Source organism: Micropterus salmoides, unplaced genomic scaffold, assembly GCF_014851395.1.
Source record: "Micropterus salmoides isolate LMB-PRFRI ecotype aquatic unplaced genomic scaffold, ASM1485139v1 Ms_hic_scaffold_2, whole genome shotgun sequence".
In the NCBI taxonomy this organism is placed as follows: Eukaryota; Metazoa; Chordata; class Actinopteri; order Centrarchiformes; family Centrarchidae; genus Micropterus; species Micropterus salmoides.
In genome coordinates, this window is record NW_024041150.1 from 48,899,210 (window position 1) to 48,923,698 (window position 24,489).

Here is a 24,489-nt window from a genome sequence, read left to right on the forward strand (position 1 = left end):
CAGTTCATAGCGTTGTGACGTGAAACACGGGCTTTTTAGGTGGGGCGAGTTCAAGCTCAAAACGTTTTGCAACGTTTTACAACGTTTTCGGATTGAACGACATGTTTCTTTGCAACGAGCTTCGAGTTATGTTTTCTTCTGTTTGGTTACAGGTGTTACTAAAGGCAGGAACATGCTGTGCGCTTGCGTAAACAACAGGGTGTTCAGGGAACCTCCGTCTCGCCACGTTTTGTCGGCTCTGAACTCGCCCCAGGGGAAACCCGGAAGCGAGAGGAAAGAAAAAATCACGGCAAATCCGCGTTATAAGAGAAGAAAACAGTAAACAAGAATCAACACCTACGCTGATGTTAATATTGTTGAAAGTTTTCTTAACTTAAGATGCTGCATAGAACACATGAAGTCAGAGGAATTCAATCACCTTATTACACACTTAGTTTATTCCATTGTGATTCCATACGTGTCTGGAGTATCAGAGAAACTCAGGAGGATTTTCAACAAACATAACATCCCTGTGTTTTTTAAACCCAAGAACACACTAAGACTGGTGTAATGCTGGTCCACCCCAAAGACCGCACACCCAAACACAAGAAAAGCAATCTAGTGTATGCGGTCCAATGCAGTGAGGAATGCACAGACCTGTATATTGGGGAGACTAAACAACCACGACACAAACGCATGGCTCAACACAGAAGGGCCAACTCCTCAGGTCAAGACTCTGCAGTCTACTTACATCTGAAGGACAGAGGACACTCGTTTGAGGACCACCAGGTGCACATTTTAGACAGAGAACATGGATGGTTTGAAAGAGGTGTCAAGGAAGCATCTACACCAGGGTTGAGAAGCCGTCATTGAACAGGGGAGGGGGTCTACGCCACCACTTATCCCCCACTTACAATGCTGTCCTTTCATCACTTCCCAGGAAACTCAACAAACGTAACCTATTGGCATCAGGTGAAGATACCAACGATGGTCGTTCAGTCTTGGCCACAGGTAGTCTTAACGACTGTAACGACTGTCGTCACAGCAACCAGGAACACTAACGAACCAGCGGTATCGATGACCCGGGATAACGACCCCACTGAGGTTAAATAGCTGAGTTTCCCTGCCAGTCAGTCAGAACTGAAGAAGTCCTTTGGATGAGGGACGAAACGTCTTCCAGTATCTTCAACCAAGTCCAGTTGCCCTTGATTTTAACCTTTGTTGGATAACTATGACCTGGATGACTGAGAATCTTTATAGACATCTTAGTTTATTCAGCTATTTATTTTAGTTTTTGCTTAATGATGCTATTTGACCAACAATACTGTATTATTGACATATATATTGACATTTACCTCTCCTCCACTCTGTAGGGCGAGAGCCTGCAGGACTTAAAAATAAGGCAAAAACATAAAATAAAAAGTGTGCAACATGTGTCATTGTCGTGAAGGTGAATGTGTTAATGTGGCAAAGTGCTGTCCCGTTCCTGTTTACAGCATTTTGAGCCCTTAAAACCTCTTGGATTCAGACTTAGTGACATCAGTTCTTCAGTCTTTTTAACGTCCACGAGGATAAAAGTTTTTGTGGTTTGTGATTAAAGAGATGTCCATCGACAGCACGCTGATCTTCTTTGGGGTCTTCATATGTGCGCGAAGGCTCAGTCTTTACTTTGTAAATAATCCAAATTAATCTGTACTAAAGGTTCACTTAATGGCTTTTTTAAAGGGCTTTCAGCAGCATCTTCCTCATCAGCAGATGGAGTCATGAAGTAATTTAACTTCAAAACATTATTTAGTTTCAGCTGCAGGGCTGCAGCCGGGTTTGGGGAGTTAGTTTGTGGTGATCAGTTTGTTCATTTAAACCACTAAAACAAATATAAGTGAAGTGATGTAGTGATGAAGTCCTTGAGGATGCTGATGTCGACCTCTTCCTCTTTAGCTTCATCAGCTGTAATGTTTCAGTTGATATTTTGCTCACATGCTGTTTATTCCATAATAAACTGGCGTTTAATGAAATAACAACAACCTTACTGGGCTGCTGATCTTCCACTATAGGAGGACTGGTTGTTTCTATTAAAGGTAACAGGACACAAACCCTCTGCACACAGTTTGCTCCTCCAGTGACTTTAAAGTGAAAACTATCATCTGTTGAACAAACTGAAGCTCCTCTGCTGCCTCCTGCTGGCTGCTTCCTGTCACTGTCAGTCTGTTTGTCCCTCAGGACAAACTGGAGAGCTCCTCACAAAACATTCACATTAACACAACAGCTGCATTTACTACACTGCTGTACTCAAGTACAACACTCAGGTACTTGTACTTTACTTTCTACTTCTGCTCCACATCTCAGAGGGAAATCATGTACTTTTACTTCACTACATTTATCTGACAGCTTTAGTAGGCATTGCTATACTTGATACCTTAGCCCGGTAACGAATAGTGTCAGTGACTATTTATATGGTTTTGCTTGCAGCCAATTGCACCATAAACTGTATTAAAAAAAAAGCCTGCACGCGCCGAGTCAGTGCTGATTTTAACAGCCGCTCGCCTTCGGTTTCAGGCATGTTACTGTTACACAAGTTTATCAGCACAAGCTTGGCTTTTCGTTGGTTTCATCATCTGGAATCATTTAACACATTTTTATTTGCTGTTCACTGATCAATCGCTGCGTTCATTCACATCAATTAAAAGCTGATTTTACTCAGGAAGCCTCCGGCAGCAGCTGTGGCCATTTCAGATGTAGATGGTTTGATCAGCTGGACGTTCAGACTCTCTTTTCCTCTGTTTGCTTATTTAGACTCTTCAGTCTAGTTAAGTGACTTGTTTAAACTCCTTATTCGTTTTCTACTTCTTACTGTCGTCTTTTTGGAGGTTTGCGACTCACCAATAAGAGAGTTGAAAGAAAGATCTTTCAATTCAGTTTATTGATCAAAAGTTAACAAAATATTTCTCCGTAGTTTACTTTCAAACATTAAAATTTTTTTTAACTTAGATTCGTTTCTCACAACTCATTTGCTCACTAAACTATTTCACTTCTCCTCTTTAGTTCAACTAGGCTATAAATAAATTTATTTTCCCTGTATAATACTACCAGTGACCTAATAAGGATGAGCAGCGATCTGATATAATTTCCCAATACTTTTGTGTAACAGTTATTTGAAAAAAATAAAATAGATCCCCTTGCTTGTCCATAACAACAATAAAAATAGTAATAGGCTACCAATCAACTTCTATGGCTTCAACAGGTGGCCTTTTAAGCAAGGTATCGAATGAAGTACTGTGTTGGTATCACTTTAAGGGTGTTATTTAACGGCATTTCTCACTATTTACAGAATCTTTAAAAACCAAACAATCAATCGATGATTGACGGAAATAATCAGCAGATTGATCCAGAATGAAAATAATCATTAGCTGCAGTCTGATGAGACAACTACAGCAGTAAAATGCTGCTTTTACATTAATGAGTCATTAAAATAACAGAAACTTCATATAATTAATATTTTTAATGCTGAAAAAGAATCAAAGTTATGACTTACTGAGTGATAATGATGAGATATGAAATAACTTCTTATCATATTTTTATCTATAAAAAGTATCTCAGTACCTTAAAAATGTTGACTCACCACAGGAGCTTTTATTTTGGTAATTCTTACCTTTTTTGGGCCATAAGGGTCAAACAACAGAGAATCCCTCAGTAATAATAGAGCCAGAACAGATCTAATTATTAACTGCAGCTTACAGCAGATACAAACCAAACTACTGCAGGAAGCACATCAGCTTCTGTACGTGACAGTAAGGGAGGAAACATCAACACATGAGCTGAGGTGTAAAGGTCAAAGACATGTGAGCTAACAGACACATTAGAAAGTTCAATAACAAATCAAAGCTGCTCGTTCAGCCACTAAACATCAGTGATTTCCTGTCAGAGCACAGCAGCATCCAGAGAGAGTAAAACAATGAAGGAAAGAGCAGAAGATGGAGGAACAGCAGCACTCTGTTCTCTTTATTCTTCATCTTTATTGGTCTGTCTGCTTAATGAGCAGCAGGTGGCGCTCAAACACAGTCTGACTCTTCAACAAAACCTCTGGAAGCTGTTAGACTCTGAAGGACTGAGAGTGAAAGTCTGGAGGTTTCTTTTGACCCCAAACAGACTCAGAGGCCAAAGAGTGGGCTTTTGTTTTCCACAAGTGATGCAGTTCATTAGAAAACATGATATTTAATAAGGAATGTGAGAGTGAGAAGACAATAAAGAGGTTTTCCACCTTTGTAAATCAGCTTCCACCGCTTGTTTTGGTGCTGCTGCACAGACGACATCAGAATCTGAAGCAGGTTAGAAAGAAAATGTTGATCATTTATTTCTGCGCTCTGAGGATATGTGAGTTATTCCTACAGACACTTTATTTTATTACAAGCTATGATCAACTTTCTGCTCAGACATGTTCACATTTACCTGTTTTACTTTGTTTTCTACTCAAAGAGCTACAACCAGTGGAGTGAGGACAGAATGAAGCTCATTACACATTACAACAGGCTGATACATAAAATCAGGTAATGTTTAAGACATTAAAGGTTAAAAATCTCTTTAAAATCTTCTTTGAAATATTTTCCTTAAAGACTAAAGTCTCGTGGGTTTGTGTTGTGACTTCCTGTTTTATTTTGTTAAATTCTTCCTCATGTTTCTTTGTGAACTTTATTCATTCTGTGTTTCACTTTGTAACTCACCTCTCCTCTCGTTTCAGACTTCCCGTCCTTGTGTTTTGCCGTTTCCACCTCTCTCCTGTGAACATATTGTTTGGTGGGTTCCCTGGTCTTTGGTCTTCATCTCCCATCAAGCGTCCCCGGCCGTCTCCTGTGTTCTTCCGTTATTTGTGTTTCTTTCCTTCTCTGTGGATTTGAATTACTGCCTGTACCTGTCTCGGATTTGTTTGCTTTATAGACTGCCTGCCTCTCCGTTGGTTAAGTTTGATCTCTTTCTTGTTAATAAACATCACAAACTGTACCTCCTCTGAGTTTGGGTCCAGATCTCTTCTTTTTCTGTGCTTATCTCAGTGTAACAGAAAGGGCCAACACTAATGAACCCGTGTGTACCAAATCATGAAGAATAGTTTTAGGTCACCAAATAGTGCAGACACACTTTGTAAGCTTTGTACACGGGCTAAATTTATCTCAAATGTAGCCTACAAATATCATCACTAATCAGGGGCGGATTGGCCATCTGGCAATTCTGACATATGCCAGAGGGGCTGGACTATTTGTTTTGGGGTGGGCCGGTCAGATTGATATTAATATCAGTGTTCCCCCACAAATCGAACTATATTTGGTGACCCATTTAAGCATTTTGCAGAGAAACACAGAGAGAAATGATCATCCACTACACTATAAGACTCAGACGGCGGTTATTTCACAAGCACGGATCAGGTAAAGTAACAGTGAACACTTTGGTGCAGGTACAACTGGGTACAATGTTGGTTTCGGTTTCGATTGGCCTCCTCATTAAAAAGCCTCCTCTGCGCACCCGTGGAAATCATCTTGCGAGTGCTGTCATTTCGTCCACTTTATTTAAGAGCCCACTGCTGATAGAGAAAGTCAAGAGGGCTGACAAATACAGGGAGAGAGAAGAAAGAGGTAGGGCAAGCCGCTGTGTTTGCAGCAGAGGAGTCTGTTCTGTGCGGAAATATTAGAAGTGAAGGCAAAGAAAGCAGAATTAAGTTGGCTTGTGAGTAATATTTTTAATTAATGTGTGTTTAATCCAATGTTGTGCGCAGTGTGTGAGAAAACATCTTTCTGCAATGTTCTGTAGGCTACTGTGTTCATGGATGTTGCTGGAAGTCTTCTTGTAGGCTACCAGTGCTGAGAGGAAGGATGCTACTGTAGGCCTAGCAGAGACAGGGAGTGTGGCAGAGGTAGGAAGGAAACAGTCACACAAAAATGTTTGGGATGTAATTGATTCTGCAATAAAGAAATACAGTAACAGCAGACAAACAGAGAGAACAAAGGCTGAACAACTGACTCAGATGGACAGCCATTGTTTTAACTGATTGTGTAATTTTGAGCCAGTCACATACATGAAATGTTACAAATCGGTTGACACCATTGGTGTCATTTACACTGGGGTCGCTGGGGACATGTACCAAAATATAGAGTTTAATGTAGCAAAATTGTTTAAATATGTTCTGAAAAATAGCTTGGAACAAGAATATTATTTGCACAATAATAAAACATGCTATGCAATTTAAATATAGAAGAAACAAATGTGCATTGTCCAAGAAAATTACTTAAACAACAAAGCTACTGATTACTGCATTATATTCCATTTTATTGTTATATTCTGAATTGTCACCTGCTACGTGAATTTTGTGCTGACATTCATATAAATAAAGACATTTACTCCATAAATTGGTGCAGAAAATGTCTCCAGAAAGCAGGAAATTAAGAGTTTAATGCTCAAAATCTTCAGACCCCACTCATATATTTCATCATCGAATATTTCTTCAAAACAGTGTTAAAATATCTTCTCGTCTTGTTCTCGTGACCAAAGTCTTTAATCACACCCCTATTCTCAGACCTTATGTCACCACCTCTTTTCAACACAAAGTGACACACTTGCTGTTACAGTCGGCCTACTGCTTATATTGTTTCACCATCTGTACACAAATGTAGCCTAAGTAGTGAATGTGTGTTCGTGGGGATGCGTGATGAGGTGGGCTGACGTGGCTACAGGGCCAGGGTTGAATTTTTGTCCCAGTCCGCCCCCATCACTAATCGAGTTTACTTTGAGCTCAGGATCAGGAGGACGGCTGCTTTAATCCAGACAATTTCTCCGCATGAACCTGAACTGTGAGCGAGACCTTTCGGATGTAGAAGAACGCAGAACATTAATTAACATTCCTAGATCCTGACAGGTCCTGTTGCAGTATCGGGAGATTTAAACATGAACTTAATATTGCTGTGGCTCGTGTGTATCTTAATGGGAAGAGACTTCACCCTACTTCACCCATCCGGAAATTTACAATCCAAAACTCCTCGCTAACAGCACAGCTCTCCGTTACTGCGCGCACAAGGTTTTCATGCGTTTCCCCAGGTTAGGGCTCAGTCTTCCTCTGTATGCAGCCTCATCCCATTATTGCATGTTACTAACACAACTTCTCCCCTTTCTGGTAGTCTTGTGCTTTCTCGTCCCTCTCCTCTCTCCTCCTATCACTTCCTGCAGGTGTTTCTGGCTCTGGAGCTGTGGAGTCTGGATCTGTGGTTGCGGGTCACCTGCTGCCCCCGTGTTCCTGCTCGACACCCTCTGCTACAACTATTGTTACTAGTCTTATTGTTATTATTGTTATTATAATCATTAACATTACAATTGTTATCATTAACACTACTATAAATATCTGTACCATTTTTCATTTAGTCTATAGCAACATCACCTTTACTGTCTGTACCTCTGTGTGGATATTGTGTAGGCTGCCTCCCTCCCCTCTCTCTCTCCTTCACCCCAACCGGTCGAGGCAGATGGCCGCCCACCCTGAGCCATGGTTCTGCTCGAGGTTTCTGCTTCTTAAAAGGAAGTTTTTCCTTGCCTCTGTCTCCTAGTGCTGCTCTTGGTGGGAATTGTTGGGCTTCTGTAATCATATCATAGAGTCACGGTCTAGACTTGCTCTTTTATGAAAAGCGCTGTGAGATAACTGTTGTTGTGATTTGGCGCTATATAAATAAAATTGAATTGAAAATTGAATTGAAACCTGGAAGACCAAACCTGAACAGGTGGGATGAGCCAGCCAAGACCAAGACTAATTTAATTGTGCTTCTTATGCCGGCTCCGTGTGCACCTGTAAACCTGAGACAGACGCTTTAAAATATGAGACATGGCGGTCTGAGGTTAACGCCAACCGATTTGTGGTGGAAATTGTACATTTCCTTGTGAAGAAATGAACAAATAAAGAAGTTACAAACAAACATTTGTCTTTGTGATATTTATTAAGAGTAACAGAGTGATTCAGCTGAAGGGCAGAGCTCATACACCCGAGGGAGAGTCTGACAGATAAGACATTTAATGAGAGAAGCCTTTCTCAGTCTCAAACCACGGTGGAAACTCCTTTCTCACAGGAAAACATCACAAAAACAATCTTACAGGTCCTTTTATCAAAACAGTGGTACCCTTAGTGGAAAATATAACACCACATTAGATGAGCAAAGTACACAAGGTAACGACATGTAGAGGATTAATAAAATCAGTTTGTTCCCCCTTCTGACCTGTGATCACTTTGAGCAGATAAAATCAGTTAATCAATGAATGCTCTCATCTTACTGTTTAAGCAGACGCATCATTAGACAAAAGAATGAGCTTTGACCAACAACATGCTTCATGACAGAGACATACACCTTTAGTGAATCTGTGTTTCTTTGAGTTGACTAGATTTGTCTTTGTTTTCAGTCTGAACAAAACCACATTCAGTAACAGAAAATAAAAACAGTGAATACAGATTCCTTGTTCCCCTGCAGCCGCACCATGGAGGCAGTAGAAACCATAAAGACACACCTGCTCCAAGACAACAACAGAACTAGCCTCAGCCCTGAACAGATAAGTAAATTACAGGACCTCTGTGTAAACACCACCTATTTCCAGTTCAACGGAGGATTCGATAGACAGAAGCACGGCTGTGCAGTGGGCTCACCGGTATCTCCTATTGTGGCGAACATCTACTTGGAAGATGTGGAGGGAAAAACCCTCAACTCCTTCAGAGGAGCAGCACCGAGCCACTGGTACAGATATGTGGACGACACCTGGGACAAAATTAAATTGCGGGGGATTTCGGACATGGCGGGTAACAGTCACTCCCACTGGGCGCTTTGGCGTGTTGAAAAATTTTAGTCTTGTCAAACGACTGAAATAACAAACAAATTGCAATTTGAGTTTCCCCAACTGCTGAGAAAGACGAGGTGGATCTCCCCTGTATTGGCTGCTATGTAACTTTAGCTAAATTAGTAAAAAGTACTTGTGCATAGTTGAGAACATACAAGCTAAACTGGTGTGCAGCTCTGTCCTGTAGACATACTGTCCATGATAGTTCAATTATATTTCAGTTTTTAGGACACTGGTTGTTACAGAAATATTAAATGCTTTGTCATTTAGTCAGAATTTGGGAGTGTAGTTACTCTCAAAGCGTCATCACATGACGCTAATCCATCACAGTCACGTGATAATGTGGAGAGGAATCGGCTAACTTTGCTCTCTACCAGTTTTAGACTGATGCAGTGTGAATGCATTCATGTCTTTTGAGAAACTGATTGCTAGTAGACGTTTTCCCACATTGGACACAGCTATATGGTTTCCTCCCAGTGTGACAATGTCTGTGGACTTCTAGGTAACATAGTCTAGTGAAAGCTTTCCCACACTGGTCACAGCTGTACGGTTTCTCTCCAGTGTGAACAAGTTGGTGGCTTTTAAGGTTACTACCCTGGGAAAACATTTTCCCACATTGTTCACACCAGTACGGTTTTTCTCCATTGTGCACGCGTGTATGGGTTATTAGGTGACCTTTTTGATTGAAGGCTTTCCCACAGTGCTCACAGCTGTACGGTTTCTCTCCAGTGTGAAAACGTACATGCCGTTTTAGTACATCTAATGTAGTGAACGCTTTCCCACACAGGTCACAGCTGTACGGTTTCTCTCCAGTGTGAACACGTACGTGCCGTTTTAGGACACCTAATGTAGTGAACGTTTTCTCACACAGGTCACAGCTGTACGGTTTCTCTCCAGTGTGACGTCTCTGATGAATCTTTAAATGTCCAGATCTTGTGAAGGACTCGCCACACTGCTGACAGCGGTGATGTATGGATTTCTCACTTCCTCTCTGTTTCTATAGCAAAAGACAGACATACAGACAGAAAAACAGGTGTCATGGTGGAGCGAGCTATCTGGAACCATAAATTACATTTAGAGCATATATGTGGAACAAAACCCCACAATGTTAAAGTATGACGAATGCATTACCGTCTGTGACAACCAACAGCAGGGATGTGTCCACAGAGGGACTTGGGGTGGCGCAGACGTCTATAGGAATCTGATTAATGACCGTTTCTGGTAACACAGAAAGGGTTAGGGTATACCAGGGGATCCTACTAACAATTTGAGCCAATCAGTGGCAAAAATAAGCACTTAAGGGGACGTACTTGGGCGGGGAGCAATTGCCCTCAAGGATTAAGTTGAAGCCCTGTTTCCCTGCTGCCGACTGTAGCGCACTCGCTCAACACTGGAGAAGTCTCTAAAAACTTTATCCCAATTTATCAAATAGAAACAATAAATGGGAAAATCTCAAACTTAACCTTGTGTCTATTCCAGGAAGCCGGTTTATAAACCTCTCAGGCTAACCCTGTTTGTTTGTGCATGGTGAATGAAAAAAGCCATCATAACAGGAAGTAGCTCACTGAAGCAGTCTGCTTCAAACAAGAGAACCGAGCCTGCACCCGAAGCAACTCCACATTGGTGACCTGCAGCTAGACACCCGTGAATCCTTTTTTTGGACTTCCAGTGAAAAAGTGGCTGCTTCTCAAGTCTCTTAATTGCTTCCCTCACTTGCGTGTTTTCCTTGTGTCTTAGTCCCGCCCACCGGGGATTAATGGAGAGACGCAAGGAACCAAAGCCAGTCAAGAAGGAACAAATAAATATATTGTTGAGAAATAAGAGGTCCTTTCCTCCAAAGCGTCACATGATGCGACCTCCATTTCAGATGACAGCGGCAGCTGATCACAACTTTTACTCAGTTGTAACAGCTGAAGAGACCTTTGATGGAGTTTGTGTCTACACACATGTTCTGTGCTGATACTAAGTCTCACAGTTATTACTGCAGAGCAACAGGTTTTCTCTCTGTAGCTGTTACCTGTTTAAGAAACACCTGCACACGAACAACAACCAGCACTCTGTATTTATTAGGGGTAATGCATCTTCACTGGTCTCACGATTCGATTATTTGGTCAACGACTACGATGCAATTGTAAAACAAATACGATATACGAAGTATTTGTAACAATCTAAAGTAGTAGGTAGTAATAAAGTTTTGCTATTTAATGTTATTTCATATAAATGTAGCGAACATTGCAAAGCATAATTACATTATTACTGACCTCTGCTGCTACAGTTGATTATTGTAATCTTGTGTTGAGCACCATGGGCTGAATGCAAAAAATTTAAGTTTTATTTGTGGTTTCAATATAAGACTTAAATGGTTAAATATTTTCAGTGTTTGTATCAGTACATTTTGATCTTTTTAAGCACATTTATGATAACTAGAGCCCAGCTGGCTGATATGAGCTAAAAAAAAAGATGGAGCCTTATTGAATACAATTCATGCTTTGTCTGTCAGCAAGACAGCAGGACAACAACTTCTAAAAGGTTTGTTTTCTGAATGGAGTTCGGATCGATATATATGAATGAAAAATAAAAACTTTGGATGAATATGATGAAGAGCAGTAAACAATAGGTGATGTGACAAATAAAATGCATTGCGTAGTGTTAAAGGATATCAGAATATGAAATGAATAGAAAGCCTGAAACTGAGCTGAAGTCGTCTTTGATGTGAGTTGCATCATTTCAGTTTCCCCTGAAACATTTAGCCTAATAAACTTCGATGGGCGGAGCCTGATTCGACTGTCAATCTCACAGTTGAAGCTTCGCAGTAGAGAGCAGCATTGGGATCCCGCGGGACCAAAGACAACCGCGGGGGCGGGCGGTTAAAAAATATACTGCAGGAGTGAAAACACATGTTGCGGGAGCGGGCAGTAATGGTCAAAATCAGCGGAAACGTGATCAAGAAAACTGTCCCGCGCAGGTCTTCGCAGCAAAACAAGGATCATGCCATTTTGGTGATATGGGGGTGCTCAACGACTGATTTTACATCGAACAACCGGTTAAGTTAATATACAGCCTATTACAATATATATTTCAACATTTAATGCTGAAAATAAATGTAAAAAGGCATAAAACTTTCAATAAATGTTTTTGAAGTGTGTGACTAAATCCAAAATTGTAACCCTAACCCTGGGTCGTCAGTGCGCATGTGTAGGCGTAGCGTGCAAGTGTGCAGTGGCAGTGGAGGAACACTTGCTAAGGAGACTGAGCCCCAGCTTCACTGGTGTTGTGCCGAGATATCCGCACCTCGTGGGACTTCCGGATAATTTATCACCGTTGATGAATCACGCGATGAATATTTTAACATTTTTAAATAGCCGGCTAACTGAAATAGACCCGCGAAGAACCACAACTTGCACGTAGTTGTCGGATGGCAGCAGGTGTGTAACTCGCAGACTTGCCCTCCTCCTCTGTCTCTCTGATTGGCTGTAAGGTTGAGGCATTAGGAGTGACAATTGTTTAGGCAGAGCCGGCTGTAAAGTTGCAAAGCTCATGCTAGAGTGGACTCGGTAGACAACTGGTAGGCCTAAAGGATAAAAAAATATTTTCTCCTTAGGTCTGCACAAATCGTGTAGGTGACCCATTTTGGTTTCAAAACGGCAAATTTTGCTGACAATGAGGAGTTTGCATGCACGTTTATGCTCCTTTTTGTCAGCAGTTTATGTGGTGGTTTGGTTACTAAACCTGGTAAATGTAACCAACTTTAACATACATGTTAACACTGGAATTTCAGATAATTTCCCCAGTCAAAGCACAGAATATGAGGAGAGGCGTCAAGACTTTAGGGAGGTTTACCAACCCTCACCCCAGCCTCAAGCTGATGATACGCGGAGCAACTTTTAGAGATTACTACCGTAATCACCTTCCTCCACCACTTCACCACCCGCCCCGCCCTTATCCATTCAAAACATAGTCGGACTTGCCACTAGCAAGATTGCCCAGCAACATTGCTCAAAAAGTTGCCCCTTGTATCATCAGCATAAAGGGAGAGTGCTGGGCGGTAATTAGGTATTATGAGGTATCCTGACATAATTTCAATAGAATTTAAAATTAGATACCGTTTATACCGATATAGTTTGATGCTGAGTTAATTATTATACGTTTCCATAAAGTCCTGTCAGCGGTTGGTGGACCCTGCTGAAGACCTGGCATGTAAAAAGAAAACTTTATTATATTATTTAAATAAATACAATGTCCCAAACACAATTACGCAAATACAAGTGAGTCTTCAGAAGACAGTGACAGTAACAGCAATGTGCCCAACAGCTGAGTCTGTAGTGTTTCTCCTGTTGACAGCTGCCAACTGCGTAAGGTGTTATCTAGAGCTAGACCCCAGTATCCGATCGTTGGGTACACATTGATTGTTAATTTTGAGATTCGAATGTTGAGGGTTTTTTTCCTGCGCGCAGCAATTAACGCTTCAGTTCACATCAAAAGGAAAACAAAATGAAGCCCTCAGCTCTGTGGGAGCACTTTAAACTGACTGATAACAATGGCAGTTATGGGGTTTAAGAACAGTTAGTAGGCGAATTTTACATAACGTGTTGTTACTTTCCACTACCGGAAACGCTGCTCATCCAGTCTGGTCTCCCTGGACCCACGCCCGGTTAATATAATCACTTAATCTGTCCTGGACCTGCGAGTTGACGGCGTTCCAGTTAACGAGTCAGAAAACCTCGCTCGGCCAGCTGTTTACAACTAGTCAGCAGTTGGAGAGCACTTTGTGTACAAATATCTGAGATGCATATGAGTCACAAGAACACAGAAGTACTAATAAACAGTATAAACTACAGCTTTCACTAACTGTTGATACCCCGACAGCCATCTTGGATCACCAAGTCGGAGCAGTACAGTTCTCCCGACTTCCTAACTCGGAAATTCTACTTAACGGGGGCGTTCCCTTTGAAATTCCCGGCTCAATTTCCAATCACTTCAACACCGAAATAAATATTCCTCTTCTGTCCAACTCCAGTCTCCTCCCTCTTAGTCCTGCACTTTACTAGGTTAGCTGCGAGAAAAGTTAAACACAACCTTTTGTTAATAATAACGTGCTGTTTTATATAGCCTGCATATAACTAAAGCAACTAAGCGCTCTCTCTCTTTTTCTCTCCCTCTCTCTCTCTCACACACAGTCAGAAGCATCGAAGCTGAAAAAAAATGACATTCGGGCCAGCCCTAGTGTTGTCGTGTGCAGAGGGCGCACACAGCAGCAGAACAACATGTGGAGTTTTTACAAGAGCAGCTAACACAGAGAGCTTCAGTTTGCAAGATGTTAGCTAGTTAGACAACGCAAAGCTAAAAATTAACTCACCCTGCATTTGCTATAAGGTTATTTTCTTCGATCAAGCTTCCCTCAGCCCTCTTATAAAAACCAATAAACGACCAGTAAAAGATCTAAGCAGCGCGTCTTGTTGTTGTCATTGACCCCAACACACACTGCGCACGCACAGCTGCTTCTGGGAGACTGTCGCTACTGGACAGTATTTACCGTCAGATTATCAAACCCGGTTATCGCGGTAATCAAAATGTGTACGGTACCAATAACAGTCGGGAATTTGACCATCATTAAACTGGTGGCCCTCACTTCTCAAAAGTACAACAAGTACAAGGTTTAAGTGTTCCAGTCAGTCCTTGTTGTAAGATGATGTACAAAATAATCTCTGCATCCCCTACAGCGGTGATCAAGAACTGGCCACATCCAGCCCGCCAAAGTTTTACATCTGTCTGGTTGCAAAATAAATAAAAATGAACACCTCCTGCAGCACTCGGACCGAGATCAGACACAAGAAAGCAGCTGCGATTGTTCTGTAATAAGGGCTGGGTGATACATTTCTAAATCATTATTTCCTACAAGTTTAATAGCTGATTTTTGTTCCTGAGTGAAACTTGAAGAAACCAGATGGTTAATTATTTGGTTAAACTTTTCTTTATGGTCGGAAAGTGAAAAACACTTGACGCCAAACAGTGAATCACTTGACAAATCTGAGGTGGAACATTCAAAACTATTATGATAAAATCTGTTTTCAACAAATATGATTATTTAATCTTTTTTTCAGGCCTCTTTCTCCACAAAACAAATATTTTTTTGTAGAATTAAGTGCTAATTTGTCCATGATTCAAATGAATTAAACCAAATATTTTTTGACAATATATTGAACATTTATTATATTGTTATTGAGGAAAATTATATTGTTTTATTGCCCAGCCCTACCTGTAATATATAATAATAAAACACACCTGAACTGAACGACTTAAATTAAGTTTTGATAAATGCCAACTTCTTTCATTCAGTGCGTCACTCTGTTTATAAAACTACGGTAACTCTGGACTTCAACCCTTCAGTCGTCGCTCACAAAGCACTACTCCATGTGAGATCAGCACTTTCCACGTGACAGGCTGCACAATTATCAAACCTAATTGTTATTCCTGATCGGCAGACAATAATCTCTGAGCCCGACACTAAACATTTGGCTTCGTTGAATGAAAGATCCCTGGCAAACAAATCCTTTTACTTTATATTACAGATCATAAACCTGACGTTACGTCTTTAACTGAAACATGGTCTGATGAAAACATGGCAGCAGCTCTGATTGAGTCAGAGAGCAGATTAAATTAATGTTTTCTACATTTAGATGCTTGTTGAGCAGCTGTATTGATAAAAATATTGCCTTTTTACGCAAAGGTTTTATTGCACGTACAGTAACGAGCGCAGCCGGGTGCTTTTAGAACCGGGCATCGATCCTCATCGTTAGCTGTCACTGTCTGTATTTCCAGACATTTACACAGTCCATATGTGGTGAAGATGTGCCGGGTGAGAAAGCATCTGTTTTACAATCCAAAACTAAATGGTGATATATGCACAGAGGATGTTAATATAAACTACAAATTTTTTAATGCTACTTGATGTTATTTGGATTTTTAGGATGATAAATGCATCAGTATCCAAGTTAAAGTCTGAAAAGGAACTAATTTCACATCTTATATCAGGAAAGGCGAGCCTGCATCCTGCCACCCGACATTATCCTGGCGTTATGCTGGCAGTTAAACAGCACACAGTCCGACTCTGTCCTCTGAGAGGCATCATTACACCTTTTCCTCTCATATTCAAATTTTATTTTGATATTAAACATGAATTTTACTGACAGACATGTCTAATTTTTATAAATCACACATGTGCATGAAAACCAGTGTACGAAACCTTTCTGTGTACTCAGCATTTATATAAATGAGACATCTTTAGCAGGTCACACAGAGCCAGGTGAAATACAGAAAGGAACAGCTGCTGCTCCACCATGACTCAGCAGACTGGCACCCAGTCTAACAGACTTTATGAGCACTTATTATATATGAGTTAGTGTGCAGAGGTCCATTCAAACCAGCACTAGATTTTTCTAGTTTCCAGTCTGGCTCATGAAAGAGGGAGGATTGTAGTGAGAGCACTGTGGCGTCAGGTGAGACTGTGCAGCAAAGGCAAATTGTGTCTCAGATCATTCAGAGAACGCAGGCAGTTTGTCACTGTGATAAACTCACCAACACACGAGGAAATATAATGACTCTGCTTCACTTTTCACCAGCATTGTTTCTGCTGCGCGCTCCCGACACAACACGGGCTGCACCGCGCATGCGCCGCGCGGCAGACTCACAGCACAAAGAAAAGAGAAACGCTCGTGAGTTTTTCTTTCAGCTTCCTCTCTTCAAGATGAAAACAGGAATCACGGAGACACTTTGGAAATCAAACCACGTCAACACAAACCCTGGAGCGGGTTTTCAGGCTCTGATCTCTAACAACAGAATGAACGGATGATACACGGACCCTCGAGACTCTTCCTCGTGTCTTTAGTCTCGTGATGAAGTCATGAACACTGACCTGAACATCGGTGCTATCAGAGCACGAGGCTGCTGTTTGGCTCCTGTGGTCCAGGTTCTGGTTCTCCATCGTCCTGCAGGTCTCCGCTGTGACTGGTGGACCGTGTTGTCCTGGACTGAGTCTGGATTCTGGTCTCGGAGCACTTCCGGATCCCGCGGAGCCTCCGCGTTCTCGCTGTGACGGCGCCCCGCCCCTTAGTTACTGTCGCTAAGGCCGTTTAGAAACATGGCTCCTTGATTTCAGGCAGAAGATGAAGTTTAGTTAGTTGGTTTCCTGAAACCAGCTGATCATATTTGATGTGTATGAGGGAGTGTCCTTCACACAGAGCAGAGTTTTAATGAAGCGCTTGTTATTATCACATCAGAGGCTCATGAAAATATCCTGCTGAAGCTTTTTGTACATCGTGTTTTTACACAGAGACAGAAATAACTTCATGTGTCACATTTAATGTTGAATTTACAAGAGTTTGTCGTAGACAGCGTTTCACAAAGTTTCTAAAGTGTCCTCTAACTCAACAAGTCACTAAACTGCAGGATTGTTGAAGGGAGTCTGGGACTTTCTCCCCGGGCCACAAAGGAGTAGCTATATTACAATTACTGTTTAAATGGAGAAATCAGATGAAACAGACAGTTTGTTCACAAACATCTGCTGCTTATCTCGGCAGCTTAGAGAGTCCAAACACATTAAGTGTCATGGTTTTTGCATGTCCAGCTTAGTTCACTTATTACCAATTCTGTCTCATAGCCTTGACTAAAAATGTTTATCAACTTGTGTCAGAATTGCTTTGATCAAATAACTTCAAAAATTGTCTCATTCCCTGTTTTCTTATCTTAGTTCTTAGTCCTGTTTCTTAGTTCTGTGCATGGTTCAGATATTTCCCATATTCATGCCTTATTTTCAAGTATATTGAAATACGATTCTAAAGTGGACCATAGCTTACCTTGATGTAAGTTGAACGTCTTGTCTGCCTGCATGACTTGCAGTGGCTCATTAAAATCCAGTGCATCACACCGGTTAATCAATATAGAGTTTGTTATTTCATTTTAAGTCTTTTTACAATAACGTGATATTTGTTTTCACTCTGGAATTCAAGGCTAGGTAAATGTTAAAATCCAGGTGTGTTATTTCAAATGTATTCATTTTCATTTCAGTCAGTTTTATTCATAACAAAAGTAATCTCACTTTTCATATAGAGCAGATCTGGACCCAACAATTCCCAATTCCTCAACAATGTATGACTACTGCTTTAATGAACGCAGATTCACAGTCAAGAGAAATGGAGTAATTGCTAAAAAAAAAGAGCAAGTTACAACTTGATATGATAACAATTAGGAATTATAGATGATAATGCAGACAGTTTATGAGTGTCCTTGGTTCTGGTTAAGCATTTTTTGGGTCTGTGTTTGAGTATTCACACTTGGTAAACTCTGACTATACAAGTTGTTGTGTAATGAATTTGATTTATCATCATCGAAAGACTACAGACATTAGTTAAACAAACAAGGATAGTGTAAGCATTGTAAGATTTTAGTTCACTGAAGCACGCATTTGCACTGTACTGGGTTTCCTTATGACCTGGGAAAAAAGTTGTCATGGCATAATTGGCGCACTGGTTCTTCGTCTTAGTTCTGTGTCTTAGAGGGCTTTCGCACCTACCTCATTTGGTCAGGATTTTTGGACTTTTCAGTTTGGTCTGAACCAAAAATACGGGTGTGAAACCTCCCCTGGACAACAGTCCGGGCCAAACAGACGACAAGAGGTAGTTTCCGTCTGGATCGAACTGAATGGTTCGGTTCGTTTCTGGTGTGAAAGCATTTTTTGGATGGTTCGGACTTTCAGATCATTTACAGGAAGTTCAGCGTTCGCACAAGGATGTTTAATTGCGACTAGCCTTCAGTATAGTTGGTGCGGCAGGTAGTAAGGCCATAAAAATAACAACAACATAGTGGTGGCAAATAGGCCTATGTTAATTTTTTATTCATTCATTCTTGTCGAAGATACCGGCTGAACTATTTAATAAACCAATCAATGTCAAGTATAGGGAGACGCAGCCCACATAGATGACAACGACGGGACGCAAGTGTGTCATGTAAAGTCCCAAAACAACCGTATGTATCAAAACATGAACTTAGGTTCGGACCTTGGTGCGGACCTTCAGGTGTGAAAGTCCCCTTAGTGTGTAGTCCTGGTTCTGTGCCATAGTTCTGTGTCTCAGTTGTTAGATCTAGAAACTAGTCTGTTTCCCGTTTAGGTTTCACATGTGTTCTAGTTCTTCCATCCACCCCTGATGTTGTTTGTTCTTAGTCTTGGTATGTTTGTCTATGTGTGCTCTGTCTGTTCACTCCATGTGTCTGTTGTCTTGCTTCCTGTTTTAATCTGAAGTAGTTTGCGTTTGCTGTCTGTGTCTAGTTTTGCTTCATGTTTCTTTTTTCACCTTGATGTGGTCCAACTGTTTTGTGTTCAAGCACTGCCTGGGTTATTATTTCAACTTGTTTCCTTGGATTTGATTTGGACTTAGCCACTGCTTGGAAGTGGGCTCACTTTTCTTTAATAAATCACTGAACTGAACCTGCTCTGCTCCAGAGTCCCGCATTTGAGTCGTCCACCTGTTCACATATACACATACACACACACGGAAATCCTGACACACAGTGAAGCTGTTTGTTCACTTAAAGGTTCAGTGTCTAATGTTTCTGAGATCTTATACATTGAATTACCTTAGAATGAGACATTTAGATCTACATAACAGTGGGCACCCCTTCTATGGAGGTCGCCACGTTGTGACAAACAACGCTACAGAGAGATATTTTGGGTCAATAAATGCAAATCAGTCACAGTTGAGAAAGGCACAGTGACACTGTGTCCAAAGATACTGCCCAAAAGCTAAGGAGTGGTGCGTAGACAATGTTAAATAAGCTTTAGAAAAGATATTTAGAGTATTTGTTTGGTCAAAGATTAGTGACGTAACTTCTTTGGATGGTTTCCCAGATAAAGACTTTGTAGCCAAGGTTCCACAGTAAATTAGAACTTCTGCAAGAACCAACCAAGTTCCCCTTTTATTCAGTTTATTAGACAATAAAAACAAAATGCTATAACTCTACCAAGATCTACTCTGCCTCCTGTTTTCATTCCCATCAATGCCCAGCCCCTGACCCACAGACCCCAACCTGCTCATACCAGCAGCGGTCTGCCTCCAGTTACCAGACCTTCTGCAGACCGGGTCGCCAGCAGAATACCAGCCAGTCAGGCCACCTCCTTTTATGAGACCTATGAGGCCCACGCTGAGAGGAGAACACGCCCAGATCTGGAGAGGTGGAGGAGACTGAAGGAGAAGAAACTTTGAAAATAAGATCTTCACCACCCAAACAGCCATGAGCCAATTACTAAAGGACAAGAAAGAAGAATAGAACTACTTTAAAATGTTCAGCCCAAATAAAACATCTTATATCTGCGTTATCATTTTGTCATTCTCTAAGTATTTTGCATTTTGGTTAGTCAGTCTAAGCCAATATGACTACACCTCGGGAGATCACTGTTACCCTGAGATCCCCTGCATGACTTGGCCTGGTTGCTAGTCTCACACTTTCCATGAGCTTTCATGTGGAGGCACAGCAGCATGACTGAGAAGCAGTACCATTAAAATGTAAATATGTTAGACCATCCGTCCATCCATCATCAACCGCTTATCCTGCGTACAGGGTCGCAGGGGGCGGAAAGCTCTGGCATCATGCCAGCTGCCACACAGAGCCTTCTCTGACTGTCACAAAAGCCAGTCAACTTCACTGAATGAATGTTCCTCGTAGTTGAGATAAGCAATAGGGTTTTCTAAGTGTGGCTTTCGAATAGGTATGTGGCACCCAATGCAAACAGTTATGGGGGAACCAGCCCGTGCAAATCCTGACCCTGACTTAAGTATGGCTTAAGCCCCACAGGCCTCGTGTGCATTAACTAGTGAACAAAACTCATGTTAATGTGTCATTTAGGTAGAATTGCTTATAGTAAATCCACCTGCCACACTCCTAAAACGGTGTTTCCCAACCCTCTCCGGAGTCTGGAGTCCTGTACCACGAAGCAGGATTTGAGCTTATCCAGGTAACTTCGGGGTTAACGCTGGGTTTTCAGCACCACGAAGGTGGTTCACTTCTTACTGGGGTAGATCTCCATGGTAAACTTATCCTGAACAGGTTAGCTGTTCAGGATAAGAGATCAACTCTATTAAAACTGACCAATCAGCTCTCTGGAAAATGACATCCCCATCTGTAGGAAATCCCACAGACAGTTTTAGCCAATAGCTGCTTTATGTTTGCTGTGGTGATGTGGAGAAACTCTAGAGGCTAAAGCGACATCATCCTACAGAGACTGATTAAAAGCCTTAAGCTATTGTTGCCTACAGGTTTTTACAGTAGGCTGAGTCTACTTACTGCTTTGAGATGTGTTTAATATCCCATTTTATTCATCATCAATTTCATCAGCAACAAAAAAGGCAGATGTCGCGAGACCGGCCATTGTTCTCAGCTCACGCCAGTCGTTTTTATACCCCGCAGCTGCAGTCGCCTGCAGCTCACGTTAGACCATCAAGTCGGCAAAACTCCGCCACAGTCCTCTCGAATGCACCTATAGGTTCGTGTGTTTTTGTGAAGGAAGCGCCGTCTCATGGTGAAACCCTGCAGCTGAATGAAAGGGGCTTGAATGGGCGTTTCCTGTGAATCTCCCAGTGGCTGATAACAGCTGCAGCTGTTTTCCATTGTGATATTTGTGGCTCATTCTAATGCATGCAGTCAAACAAACTTTATTTATACAGACACAGAAAAGTCAGCAGCTGTAGTAAATCATAACCACTGACAGGAAGTTAAGAGTCAAGTTGAACCACATCAGAACTTTCTACACCGCCATGATTTAGAAGCTGCTGTGTTTACATTTTGGACCTGTCAGAATTTATCATATTTTCTGAAGATCCACAAGAAATATTGTTGAAAGGAAACAGTTCATTAAACGTCCAGTTTGAAATGATGAGTCAAAGCTTCTCTTTGTGTCGACTAATTTAATGAGAACATTGAAAAGGACTCGAGTCTCCTGCTCAGATTATTACAGCACCAACCCCAAAGTTAAACAGAAAGCAACACATTTACTGACAGAACAGAAAGCAAAAAGCTGTTAAAATGGAGTCAGATAATGAAGACACGATAATATTTGATTAAGTCAGACTTTTACAACAACAACGGTTTGTTCACACTGAACACAAATGTCATCTGTAGTGTTTTCGTAGTCCCCGTTTATTCAGCGCCTCTTCCTCCTCACTGGACACTGGATCAAACTACAGCAGTTAAACCCAGAGGCCTCCAGTGGACCTGGTCCAGGCCTCAGAAACATGTGGACTTTGTGTTTTTAGGGTTTTTTTGTCTTCACTGTTGACATTTGGAGCAGGTATAAACAGACGTCATGTGATCTAGGTAGTTTGAAGCGTACCAAGTCCTTCAGACGTTGATCTCAGAACTCAGCAGAAACATCTTTAGTCTCTTTCCTCCAGTTTTCTTGTCTCTCTGTTCATCCATCAAAGATAAAGCTGATTTTTCATTTTAGCTGAAACATTTCAGCAGAATGTCTTCACCTCAACTGGCGCCGTCTTTAACAAATCTGCGGCTCTTTGCTTTGACTAGAAATGGCTTTGCTTTCAGACTGTACAAACAGATTCAAAACCACATTCAGCAACAGGAAATGACAGATCAAAATACACAACTACTCTATATACATTTAACACATTTAAAATCTGGAGAAGAAAATGTAAAGTAACCAAAGGAACAAGAAATGACCTGTTTAAGACCCAGATTTTCCTCCAAACAGACTGATGATGCTTTCAAGCCATGGAAAGTGAGGGCCCCACAAGATTTTACCAAATGTATAATTAAGGAGTGGACTCTTCAGAAGATACAGCTAATAGGTATTAGTATTTGAGAGAAAAAGTCCACATGAGAACTCTTGGAGACCTCCACCTCTTCTGAGATACAAGACTCAAAGCCACAACCCCAAAAGCACAACTGGACACATCTAACAAATGCTCCAAGATATAAAACTGAACATGTGTACTATACTAAACAAAAACAGGAAATGGATCAATGATATGTATCGACACAAAAAAGGAAAATAAAACGATAAAAAAAGAATAAATAAAAATCCACACATTTTCATCCTTTGTGGATTTTTTATTTTACTAAAACACAACAAGAATAAAATATGTATGAAGCTCAAAAAATATTTCATCAAGCTTGTAGCTTCATTTTGACCTTGGGGAACACATCTGTAATGAATGAGTCTAAACTCAAGCCTCACATACTAACTCTTTATTAGAGCTTTTGACCACATCCCATGGCCTTTGTAACCCATTAAGACCTATGGTGCTCTCCAGAAAAGCTTTCTAAAACCTAAACCTAATATTTTTAGATTTTATATAAACATTTGAGAGCGTCCACCTTTTGCTTCTATTGGAAATTATTGTCTTTGTGTTTACTCAAATGAAAAAACAAAGAAAATTGTTATTATTGTAATTATTATTACCTCCAGACCATTGAAAATCTGTCTCTTATTGGGGGTAAATTTGTCTGAAAAATCTACTTTTTTCCCCACTTGCAGGTGAAGATGCCCACAGTGACACAGCCCAATGCAGGTTTTCATTTCTTTCACCAACAGTTGTCTACTTGCTGCTGGATGGAGTTTCGCTCATGCTTTGTTATGCATTCGCTCAGCTCACCAGCCATTATAACTGTCTGAAGCGCAGCTTTGGAAACTTGCGGTCCACACAAAGGCCAAAAACATATAAAAAATACAAATCCCATAATACATTTCACTTCCCCCACTTGTATTTCAGCGTATAATGATCTCATAAGTCATGTGTCTTGAAACAGGGACATCTACTAAAAACGGCCACATGTTGCATCTGGCCTTCAAAGGTAGAAGCACAAACCTTGCAGCCGATCTCAGAGGGAAAAAGCACGCACACGTTGCATCTCGTCTTAATGAGTTAAGCAAACTGAACTTTCTCAGTTGTCATCACACGACTCTAGCGCAGCACGGTCACATGATAACAGGTGGTTGTATTCAGGTGGAGATGGAAACCTCTGTATCTGTTCACAGACGCTCTCTGGTGTCAGGATGTGAATCTCCTCCTTGATCTTTGTCGACTCGTGCTTAGGAGCTGCCGGGGCACAGTGAACAGGAGCTACCTCGATAGTACAACGAGCGACTGAAGAGGTCACTTTGTGCTCTGGAAAATTGTGATGAGTATTTCTCACATTTTCTTGGGGCTGACCCACTTCTTCCAGGACCCTCCTTCCAGCAGATAGGTAAGGGTGGGTGGCATCTTAGCTTCATAGCTAGAGTGCAACAACAGGATTTTGGGGGGCAGACTAATAAGTCACCAGGGGGGGTGGGTTCAACTCCGGTTCAACTCCCACTGTGACACGTCCACCAATGTGTGAGAGAGCAAGACACTTGACCCCGAGTTTCTCCAATATATAGCAATTATAAGTTGGATAACGGTGTCAGCTAAATTAATAAATATATGATCACAATAACATGCAGGCTGAATGTAAAATTACTGTCGTCTATTCCTCAGTTTGTAGAGAAGCTCTCAATATAACAACACAGCTGTCAGGACATGAGGAGGAGGCAGCAGGAGGCTCTTAATACACTCACCTCAAGGATTATTAGGAACACCTGTTCAATTTCTCATTAATAAATTATCTAATCAACTA

At 41.2% G+C, this 24,489-nt stretch overlaps 2 protein-coding genes across 2 annotated transcripts in view; one reads left to right on the forward strand and one right to left on the reverse strand.

The window, feature by feature from the left end:
• The window catches only part of LOC119912596 (zinc finger protein 721-like), a 343,224-nt gene that overhangs the window by 167,613 nt on the left and 151,122 nt on the right, over positions 1–24,489 (forward strand). The window lies entirely within an intron of this gene.
• On the reverse strand, positions 8,311–16,947 carry LOC119912708 (putative zinc finger protein 702). Its single transcript, XM_038731999.1, has 2 exons — positions 16,742–16,947; positions 8,311–9,826 (listed from the first exon to the last, which is right to left on the reverse strand). Exons 1-2 carry the CDS (start codon positions 16,808–16,810, stop codon positions 9,209–9,211), a joined length of 687 nt encoding a protein of 228 aa, XP_038587927.1. The 5' UTR covers positions 16,811–16,947; the 3' UTR covers positions 8,311–9,208.